The following is a 12,252-nucleotide window of genomic DNA, read 5'->3' on the forward strand; positions in this document are numbered from 1 at the left end:
TTATTGACTTAAGCAATTCAACTAAAATTCGATTCAAACCCTATAATGAGCCAATGAACTCACAATCTGAGGGTGAAGATGGAGGATATAAGGAATAGATTGAGGAGATTGTGGGTTCGAATCCCACCATAAAAAAAGGAGTTATAAAGTAGTTAATGAGTTAGGGTGAAGGAGGTTGAAGTGGAGTCTCACCCACAATAAAATATTAACAATCTAACGTACTAACAATTGTCGATAAAAAAAATGTGGAGTCCAATTAATGACTAAGAACTTTTAGAAAATGGAGCTTGAGGAAGCTCATGTGCTTCTCAATGCAACACCTTGCTGATACTCGTCATGATCAATGTGCTAAGAATATGTGTTGGAGTTGTTCTAATTAATTCAGTGGTTACACAAGAATAAAAGAGAGTGAGAAAAGATTGAAGTGCATTTTTAGGATATTCATTCACCTTGGATCAAATTCGGTTGTTTTTGCATAATAGTGTATAGAACATTCGTCTTACATTTTATCTTCATGGAGACATAATAGGTTTCAATTGTAATCCTATTTTAGGAACAAGATCCTCTGTCCCTTAAGTTCATGTTTCTCTGTTTTAGATTAATAATTTGTCAACAAATAAAAAATAATACTTTATTTTAATTTTATTTTTTCAAAAATAATACATTAAATTAACATATTTAGATATAAATGGACGTAAAAGGATCGTGAACATCAAGTTAAGACAGATGATCTTCATCCCTTTTATATGCGGGTAAGTTTCCTTATACTCTTTTAATACATTCTTTTTTGCTTAGCAAAATAAAATATTCATATTTTATGTTTTTTTTATTCTACCTCACAATCAAATTTAAAAAAGGCTTAATGTTAAGAAATATAAGAAGTGGCCGTAGGTGATTATTAACCTACTATATGTCTTATTGTTTTTTTTTTCCAAAAAAGAATTTTACCCATGATGTTTCCGTGAAAGCATATGAATGTCCACTCTGCATTAGAACATTATAATTATGAACATGAAGTATGAAATATGGATGTGAAGGAGAGTTATTTATGTTGAGGAATGAAGCATGTGATCCTACAATTATAGGGTACTATTAACCTATTTTGTCAAGACAAGTAACGTGCATGGTGCATATATACCGGGGAACTTCCTTTACTATTATTTGCTCCTACCTTCTCCATCTCAATGCTAATTTTATTTTAAGTAAATACTCATTTCATTCTTCATATTTTTTTGATATTATCAGTTTGATCCCTTAAAAATTAAAAAACTCAAAATGGTCCCTAAATTTTTTAAATGTGAGTCAAATTAGTCTGTTTTAGCATGTTTTATAATACTTGGTATAGACTAATTTGACATACATTTGAAATTTTTGGGACTATTTTGAGTATTTCATTTTTTGAAGGACAAAACTAGTAAAGTCGAAAAACATAAGGGACTAAAATGAATATTTATTATTTTATTTTTTATAACCAAAATTTATATTGAATAAGTGTGAGGAGGAGTGCTAGCCCCATAAATAAAAATGGGTTCAAACCCAAAGAATTGGAAAAACAAATATGTGGAATTCATATTGACCATATTTTCTCACAATTTTATGCAAAATGATCACAATCGTGACCACAATTTTTAAAATCATGGCCTTGTTGGGTATTCCAAGTGTGAATGAAGAAAATTTCATATTAAGCAAAAAAGGATGAATTAAAGAGCATATGAGTGGATGGACTCATAGACCTAATGTCTTAAGGTTTTTGGTCAAGATGTAGTCTCAAGTTCACTTATATGCTTCTTTCATTTAGCTCAGAAAAAAAATGTTAAAACTCATGGATGAAGATCTCCCAACTGAACCTTTGATATAAGGCGGAGGAAGGACAACACACTCTAAGTTTGTAATACCAGTTCATGTCCTAGAGAATTCTACTTGCAACATTCATGAAGGTCGAACTTGTAGAGCTATTAAAAAATAAAGTTAATAATATGGGATGAAGATATAGTGACATACAAGTTTTGTTTTGAATCATGGGATAAAACGTTTTTAAACATCATGTACTTTAAAACAATGACAATTTCAGTTTTGGTGGAAAAGTCGTCATTTTTTGTGGGGACTTCCGGAAAATTCTTCCATTCATTCCAAGAAAAAGTCGTTCCAACGTTATCAATGCAACAAACAACGACTCATATCTTTAGGATAACTATGAGGTATTAACTTTAACAAAGAATATACCTCTAGAAAATAGTATCCACAACAAAATGAAGTAAAAATTAAACAATTTGCTAAATGAATTTTAGATGTAGGTCATGGAAAATTGTCTGAATCAAATCATGGTTATGCATCAATTGAGATACATAATCAATTTCTAATAGCTGGTTAAGATGATCACATACATGTTATCGCTAAAAATAAGGGTGTTCAAATTCAGACCGATCCAACAAGTCAACAATAAATCAAAAATCGATCTAAAATAGTCCGAAACTGTAAAAACTGAATATGTTTGGATTGTGTTGGACTTATTTTTTAAAGACCGATTGGTCCAGTCCGGATTTTGGTTTCACCTCTTTGATTCAGACCAGACTGAAATAGTATGTAAAGTTTAAATGTGTAATACTTTTAAGATTGCTCTTATTTTGATCGGATTGGACCTGACATCTTAATATAAACAGACCAGACTGAACCAAACAACATGTTAATTACGTGTTTTGATCAGATCATTTTTTGCCTAAAAATCGATCCAAATGGACGTCGAACACCCCTAGTTAGAAGTACACATCCAAATTTAGCATATTGGTACTTGTATGAGAATTTCCTACAATGTAGAGCTATTTTTGCATCAATGTTTGAAACAATTGGTGAAAAAAATGATTATGTTATGTTATGTTATTGATTTCAGGTTAATATTTCAATCTCAAATTCTTTACATACAAATCCATGTTAGTACGAAACCATTAACAAATTCTTTGTAAATGCAGATGAAGAAATGGGGCAATTAAGTTCAGATTCTATTGTCAAATCAAAGTCTAATGGCAGTCATGTTATTGAAGCAAACCACAAAATTAAATTGAAAATTAGAACTTCAATAATGCTATTGATAAATATAGATCAATCCAAAGGATTATAAAACCGAACAATGATGATTATCAATAGGATGGCAAACCATGTCATCAAAGCAATGATAATGACAGATAAAAATTTTGTAAATATTTTTTACATACCATAAATAAGTTTGTCTCAATCACAATCATTATGGCCTTTCAAACTAACAAGGAGAAAATTTATGTTGGTTGTTCTATATGCTATGACAATCAACAAGTACAAGGTTAATCACTAACAAGAGTTAGGTTATACTTATCTCGACCTCTTTTCAATTATGGTCAATTATATGTTGTTTTTCTAGAGTCCATAATATGGAAGGACTCAAAATATTGATGTTTGACAAGGAGTAAAAACCAACTAACACTACAACTAATATTGTGTTTAATATGAACAAGTATATGTTATTTGTTCTACTTTTTAACCATACCAACCTAATTTTCTACATTTACTTTGTTTTCATTGCAGGTCTCCTATAAAGTAGTAAATGCTAAAAATGCATGTACTTTTTTTTTTGTAAATTGAAGTTTAATATGTAGATGTTAAACTACATAGGTAAAGAATTGCTTGACCTTGGTTTTTAATTAAATAGAGTCATGTATTAATTTAATTTAATAAGACAATATAAATATTAAAGTTATATGAGCTAAAACAAAAAATAGACATGTAAGTCAAAATGTTTACAACATAAAAGCATATAATAACTTTGAATCAACAATTTGAAGTGATAAATCTTAACAACATAAACTATATTGTTGATGTTGAATCTCAGTAAATCAAACTTCAGTTCATAATCATGTTCAAAATATTTCTTTTTATTTTTAGAATTATATTTATTTTACTTATTTAGTTAGTAACAATTTTTAGTTAAATTTTGTTTTAATAAATTAATATTTTGTATCTTAATTTTAGATCATTATTTTTATTCTATATACGAATATTTTTTATTTTTATCTATAATTTGCTACATTTGAAAAATATTTGTAAAATGGAATATTTGAAAGTTTTTCAAACTTTAAATCCCTTACACGTTACAAAAATATGAAATAGATAGGATTATGGTTCAGTTCTAATAGTTATTTGATTTTTAAATCCAAATATAATTATTTAAACATTTTGAAATTTGAATAGCATAAAAATAAGTTAGTAACATTTCTCAGACACAAATTCAATTTTCATGATTGCAGTTGTCGTAACCATATAATATATAATCAAACATCAAACTCACCCAACATTATTGTATTACAAAAAAATTATTGGTATATATGTTTAAGTCTATTAAGTATTGTGCAGTATACCTTTACATTCATTTGAATTAATACACATTATTTTAATATACATAATTTATATTAAAATTGAATTTATTGAAATTTTATTGTCTCATTGCTATAGAAATTAAGATACTCATGTATTAATGAAACTAAATTTATTAGAAATTATAGTTCCACCATTATTGAAATTGTATTTTATTTTAATGAATAAAGATACTAGTGTATTACTTTATTGTGCAACATTAAAACCTTAAATCTAATTTTCACATTCTCATTTTTTACCGTTTCTCTCTTCTAACCTTAGCACCCAATCCCAACCTCTATATAAAGCAACATCTGATTCGCAGTCAATTCCGTAATGCCTTATTTTTTTTTTTTTTTTGTATTTTTATATCTTCTTTTTCATTGATTTAGTATTACTTTTTTTTATTATTCACACTATTAGATTTAATCAGAATGCACAAATAATATAAATATATTTTATAATGTTAATAAATCATGTATTGACAGAATTATATTTGTTACTTTCATAATAATTATTATATAAGTCATATATAGAATGATATAAAATTAGTTGTTAAACAGAAAAAATTTTATATTAATAATGTAAAAAAAACTAAACTACATAAAATAGAGAAAAATATTAGAATTATTCTTTATTAATATTTTATTTTTAGTATTATATTTATTAACGTGTTGACAGAAACTATTGTGTCTATCAACCAACTTCTTATTGTTTATAACATATAGTTCTATTATTAGTTTAATAATTCACATTAATATAGTTTTGTTTTATTATACTATAATGATTAGTTGTCATGTTTCACATTCCATTGAGAGAAATAAAAACAAAATAAATTAAATTAACTATTTGTTTGGGGAAAGTAATGATTATAATGTAGGAAATAAGAATAAGTTAATCAAATAACATGTAAGATGTATTGAGTGGAGAAACATATTGGGTTATATATTTTTTTGGAAACCATATATTACACCATAGTAGGTGGTTAAAATGAGTTTTGACTTTATTAACTAGTATAGATTTTATAATTTTACTTATTTTTATTTTCTAAATAGTAACTATTTTAATTAAAATTTGTTGGAATAATTAAAATTTGTATCTTTATTTTATATCATTCTTTTTAACTTTTATATGCTTATTTTTTATTTTTATCTATGTTTTTCTATATTTTAAAAATGTGTGTAGCACATGAAATATTCGGTAGCTTTTTTAACATTGAATTCTTACATGTTATATAATTATGAAATAGATTTGATCATGTTTCAGTTTTAATAGTTATTTGATTTTTAAATCCAAATATAATCATTTCAACGTTGTGAAAATTGAATAACATTAATGACAAAAATAAAATAGTAATATTTCTCCTATGAAAATTAAATTTTCATAATTGTAGAACCATAATTGTGTAATCAATAATCAATCATTAAATATGTAATATATTGGAAATAAAATTACATCAGTTCAATTCTTATCATTCTGTTAAAGTTAATTGTTAATGAATATACCTAAATTAATGATTAAAAGGAAAAAAAAATTGATAGAGTTAAAGTTGATTCCTAAACAAATGCTAATTGTTTGTTACATGTGAGTGAAAAGAGAATAAGCAAAAACAAAAAAATGGAATGGAGTGGGTGGTTGGATCACACCAATTTGCTAATGATGTTGTAATTCATGGTCTTTTTAAATTTATTTAACATAATATGTTTGTGTGGAAAAAATATAATATGTTTATGTAAAAAATAATGATTCCTAAATTAATTGATGGTTAAAAGAAAAAGTTGAACACAAGAGTGCATTGTAACAAAAAACTAACCATCACTAAATTAAGACATGTGTTACCTATGTAGTCTTTTTGGCAAATTGCATTGCTTCCATCACTTCCTTCTTTTACTCATTTAATATCTTTTTTCAATTTTTATATGTTTATTTTTTATCTATGTTTTTACATATTTGAAAAATATGTGTAAAACATGAAATACTTGATGGTTTTTGTAACATTGAATTCCTTATATGTTACATAATTATAAAATAGATATGATTATGTTTCAGTTCTAATAATCATTTGATTTTTAAATTCAAATATAATTATTTCAATATTTTCAATTTTAAATAACATTAATGATAAAAAAATTAGTAACATTTATTTAATTCAAATTTAATTTTCATAATATCTATAGTCGTGTAACCTATAATCAAGCATCAAATATGTGATATATTATAAACACAATTACCTCAATTCAATTTTTATCATAAAATTAAAGCTAATTATTAATAGACATAACTAAGTTAGTGGTTGACTCCTAAATTAATTAATGATTAAAAGAGAAATAACGATTCATATAGTTAAAGTTGATTCCTAACACAACGCTAATTGTTTGTTACATGATTGAGAAGATAATAAACAAAAAATATAATGGAATGAGTAGTTGGGGTTACACCAATTTGCTAATGATGTTGTAATACTTGTTGTTTTTAAATTTATTGAACATCTCCCTCTAGTTAATCCATAATATGTTTGTGTGAAAAAAAAATCCTAAATTAATTTAAAAGAAAAACGTTAAACACAAAAGTGTTAAAAGAACTAATAAAAACATCAACCCTTTCTATTCATATTAATAATACAGTTGTAGATTATATATATCATTCTTTTTTTCAAATGAAAATTGAGTGTTATTAACCATACGGCAAAAAAAATAAAAATGATTTCCTAGTTATATAATAAAAATCATTCTCACAATTTTGCTTGAGCTAGAAAAAAGTTAATATATATCCTTCTTAATAATATAATTTCAAGAAACAATTGCTTCTAATAATATGCCACATGGTATATCAAGAATTTTAAAAATAATTTACTTATATATCTTAATTTTTCAAAGGATGAGTATTCTTAATTTCATTAATGTACCCAAAAAATATTCCTTATTCACGTCAAAGAAATTTAATGTCATTGAAATCCATTAATTTCTATATCAAATGGTTACATAATCAAATTAATTTCTATTTAAAATTATAAACAAAATAATAGTACATCAATCATCATTTTATTATTATTATTTCAAGCCTTATATCTAGAGATGACAAAACTGGTCGCCTGACCCGTTTAACCCGCGCCTACAAATGCCCGCAAAAATTTAAGCGGGCGCGGGCATGTCCATATTGGTTAACAGACAAAATTCAATGTGCTGCCCGTTTTAAAACGAACTAAAGGGCGGCCGGCAGGCAATGTTGAATAATTAAAAAAAATCATAAAATAAATGAAATGAAATTAAATAAAGTAGTTGAAGATAAAAAATTAACAAAATTTTTGATATTTTATATGAAGTTTAACAAATCACATTAGATTACAATTTTTTAGGGATTAAAAATCATATTACATCATAACTTATTTAAAATTTTTTTACTTTTTCCTTAAATTATGTTTATGGGCCGCCCCACATGCCCAACGAAAATGCCCACAAACTTGGCGGACAAAATGAGCCGTGCAAATAGACAAATTTTATATGTTCTGTCTGCAAAAAAATGCGGGCTATGCGGGCGCGCCCGCGGACAATACCCATTTTGTCATCTCTACTCATATCAGAGATTACTAAATATAAGTTAGACAACTCGAGATCTAATAAAAATTCTGTATTTTATATAAAAAAAACATGCAATATTATAAATATGTTAGAATTGTGTATTTTTAAATTAGAATATCATTACTAAAAAATAATAAAACATTTAAGTTTATCTTATTATTCAAATATTTGTAAATTAGTTTGATTAATATGTTTTGAAAATATTTTAAATAATAATAAAGGGGGATATGACTTGATGTTTGGTCCGACTAAAGTTAGATATCAACTTCTCTATTAAGTTGTAAAAATATAATTTTCATATTCAATAACTTCGTATGTATCAAAATTTATCTCATCATAACCGCCTAGATGATGAGTGACACATAGTACAAAGTGAAACAAAAATAAATTAAATTATAAAAAAACTCATTTTGTTTTGTTACAAAATATATCAATAATTATAAGAATGTTGTTTAAATATACAAAAGAGAATAATGATTCCGTAATCAATTTCTATATCGAAATTTATAAATGATCATTTTATTCTAGCTAATGCATAACCATTTAAGAGTTTATTACACTTGCCTCTAGAAGTTTAATTTAAAATTAACCTAATCACATCTTTTCTTCTTTAAAAGATTATATTCATTACTCCTACACGAATAACCAGTGTAATGTATTTATATAAATTGGGGAATTGGGGTAAATATGTGCAAAAAAGATGAGTTATTTGCTTAGTTTCACTAAAATTTAGAGAGTACAAATGTAATCCCTCTTTAAAATTTGGTTGTTTCACATTTTTCAATTTTAACATGATTTTATTTGAATATTTGATTTGATATTTAAATTGATATAATCATTGGATTTTTTTACAAATTTAAAACTAGGTCATATTTTTATATTTGGACACATCTTTTCAAAAATTGAAAACAATTATTTAAGAATTGTTTAATAAATATCAATAAAAATGTTAACTTGCACATTAAATGGGTAAAACTTTAGTAATTAACATAATTGAATGAACCCAATGATTTGACTTTGTTTTAGGATATAGATATAGTAGGTTATTTTGGTTCTGTATAGTTTATCGAAACATTAATTCCTTATTAAAAAGGGTAAAAATAACTTTAGTAGTACAAAAAAATATAGTTCATGATAATCACACCACAATTAAGTCCGTCAAAACCAAAGAATATTAGTTAAATTATATCATGCAATACTAGTCAAAATCGGTTTATTTAAGGTTTATTTCATGCATGGCTTATACCTCATCCCTCAACATTTCACAATATCATTCATCCTTCAACATGTCACCTTATCATTTTCTTCTTCTTATCATATCAATCACATTATCATTCATTTTCATTTATGCACACAATGATGGGTTTAGTGTTGAATTAATCCATCGAGATTCTCCAAACTCTCCACTCTATAATCATAATGAATCTGATTTTCAAAGATCTACCAATATGCTTCATCGTTCTATCAACCGTTTTAATTCATTAGCATTAATACCACAACCTATAATAACCAACTCAGGAGGAGAGTATCTCATGAAATACTCTATTGGCTCACCACCGGTAGAGATAATGGGTCTACTCGACACGGGTAGTGACCTTATCTGGTTACAATGCGAGCCTTGTATAAGTTGTTATCACCAATCTTCTCCGATATTTGATCCAATCGATTCAGATACTTATGAAGATATCCCTTGCTCATCGGTCCAGTGTCGTGAAGTACTAGGTAAAACTAATTGTAGCTCATCGAGTTGCGAATATGGTATCACATACACCAACAATGGCTTTTCAAAAGGAAATCTCGCCTTCGACACACTTACTTTACGTACAAGTGGGTCAAGTTCGATCAAATTTCAAAAAATGTTTATTGGTTGTGGTCACAATAACAAGGGACCTCTTTCACCCGGTTTCTCAGGAGTAATTGGTATGGGGTTCGGTTTGACCTCACTCGTCTCCCAAATAAGTCTATCAATTAACTACAAATTCTCCTATTGTTTAACCCAAACCCAAACCACAAGTAAATTAAATTTTGGAGCAAATGCAATTGTGTCTGGTCTAGGGGTAGTGACCACACCTCTTGCATTTGGACTAGCTCCTACTTTTTATTATGTGAGTTTGGAGGGAGTGACAATTGGGTCTAGAAGAATAGAATATTTCATTACTAAGAAAGAAAATTCAACCACTATTAAGGGTAACCTTAATGGTAACCTTAAGGGTAACATGATTATTGACTCAGGGACAGCATTGACTTTTATATCAAAACGTATATTCGATGAAATACAATCAACAATAAGATTGTTATTAAAATTGAACACTGTTAGAGATCCATTAAACCTTGGGAGACTTTGTTACAACAATCCATCACTTGTACTACAAAGAACACCATATGTTACTCTACATTTTGCTGGTCGTGCAGATGTAGAGTTGCATCAATCTAATATTTTTTTCCCTATGTCCCCGAGAACGTTGTGCCTTGCTTTCGCCCCGACCGTTTCCGATACGGGCATATTGGGAAACATAGCACAAACCAACTTTGTGGTTGGTTTTGATAGGAAGAAGAGGACCGTTTCATTTAAGCGTGCCGATTGCACCAAATATTGATCATATGTTAAATGTAAATTAATCATTAATAAATAATAAAATATTATGTTATAAATATTATTTTTGTAGAAGAGTATTTATTTTTCTTACTAGCAACAACATATCTTCCTTTTCAATGTTAGTCATTTATAGTATTATTTATTATTTGAAATGCCTTATGAATGAAAGTTTTTAATCATTTATTTGTTACTTATAAATAATTTGAATATACATCAACTATCACAATGAATAACTTTATTTTTATGGTAAGATAGAAAATAAAATACTTTTATGGTAGCTTTATTTGTATGGTAAAATAGACAAATAAAGTTAAGAATATTTTATATTCCAATATTATATCCTCTAGAAGAAATAATACAATAATCCTTTTTATTTATTTTTCTTAATATGTAACTAAATTAAAATTAATAGCAAAAACTAAAATAAAAACCACATGCCATGAGTGATGTAATGTATGAAATTTTTAGGTGAGATATCATGTAAGACCATCATGTGACTTCTCAAAGGCTTAATTAATATATTTTTTAACTCAATTAAGAAGTTGTTGGCCCAACACAACTTCTAGAGATACATTTTTTATAAATGCTCATCAATATAATTTTTGAGGCACCATTTTTTTTCATTTCTAACTCAAAAGTTGTATTAGATCAACATATAGACTAGTGATTTAATTGTTTATCCCCAATTAACATGGGGTCGATTGTCAATGTTCAATGATTTTATTTTTAAAGGTGAGAAGTTTATGAAAATTTGAGAAAACCACATGCTGACTTGTTCGAAATTTAGAATAGAGGGGAATTGTCGGGTATAAAAGTTTGGGTTAGTTCAATTTTGGTACAATTAAATTACTGAACCAATTAGTCGTAAACATAAAGACATGGTTTAATTCATCTTAATTAATTCCAAATTTTATTACAAGAACCAAACCAAACAGCTCATGAATGAGATTTCGTTCGGTTCTATGGTTTTTCTACTTTTTAAATTTTTTTTGCATATGTTAAAAGTTCAAAATGTATACAAGAGACATTATTTGTCCAAAAAAGGAAAACACACCATTTGTTATTATTATAAAATATAAATTATAAATAGATGGAGAAAAAATTATGATTAGTAATTTACATAATAATTTAGTAGCATATATACCAATTAGTAACATATATAATAATAACTTATATAGTATTATAATTCACAATTAATAACAAATATAACAATACATGTGCAACAACTTATGGTATATGTTAGTTTCAAACCCAATATCTTGAAAATTAGAAAATATGATCCAAAACATCAAGAAGTTAGGAAAGTAGCGCATATAACATTTAGTAAGTAATAATATATAAAAGTATCATAATAACATTTTTTTCCGATAGTAAACATGATAACAATTTAGAAACATATATAACACTACATTTCACACAAAATTAGTTGAAGAACTCAAATAAAAATATAACATTATTCTATAATATCCATTTCTTGAATATGTGGTTCAATTTGGTTCTAATTGTTCCTAAATTTCAAAAATCATGAACTGATCCGAACATAAATAATTCCTTTAAAAAATAATCAAACCGAACTATAAAATCAAACCATACCATATTTTACGGTTTGGTTCGATTCCATCAGTTTCGTGGTTTAACCCGAAATGACCTTACCTAGAATAGTTTGTACTTTATGTTCTTAATCCATAACTAATTTGC

The 12,252-nt window shown here is 26.6% G+C and overlaps 1 protein-coding gene across 1 annotated transcript; it reads left to right on the forward strand.

Annotated features, from left to right (window-relative positions):
* Positions 9,241–10,555, forward strand: LOC109346918 (aspartic proteinase CDR1-like). Its single transcript, XM_019586657.1, has one exon. The coding sequence runs from the start codon at positions 9,245–9,247 to the stop codon at positions 10,553–10,555; it is 1,311 nt and encodes a 436-aa protein (XP_019442202.1). The 5' UTR covers positions 9,241–9,244.

This window comes from Lupinus angustifolius, chromosome LG05 (genome assembly GCF_001865875.1).
Source record: "Lupinus angustifolius cultivar Tanjil chromosome LG05, LupAngTanjil_v1.0, whole genome shotgun sequence".
In the NCBI taxonomy this organism is placed as follows: domain Eukaryota; kingdom Viridiplantae; phylum Streptophyta; class Magnoliopsida; order Fabales; family Fabaceae; genus Lupinus; species Lupinus angustifolius.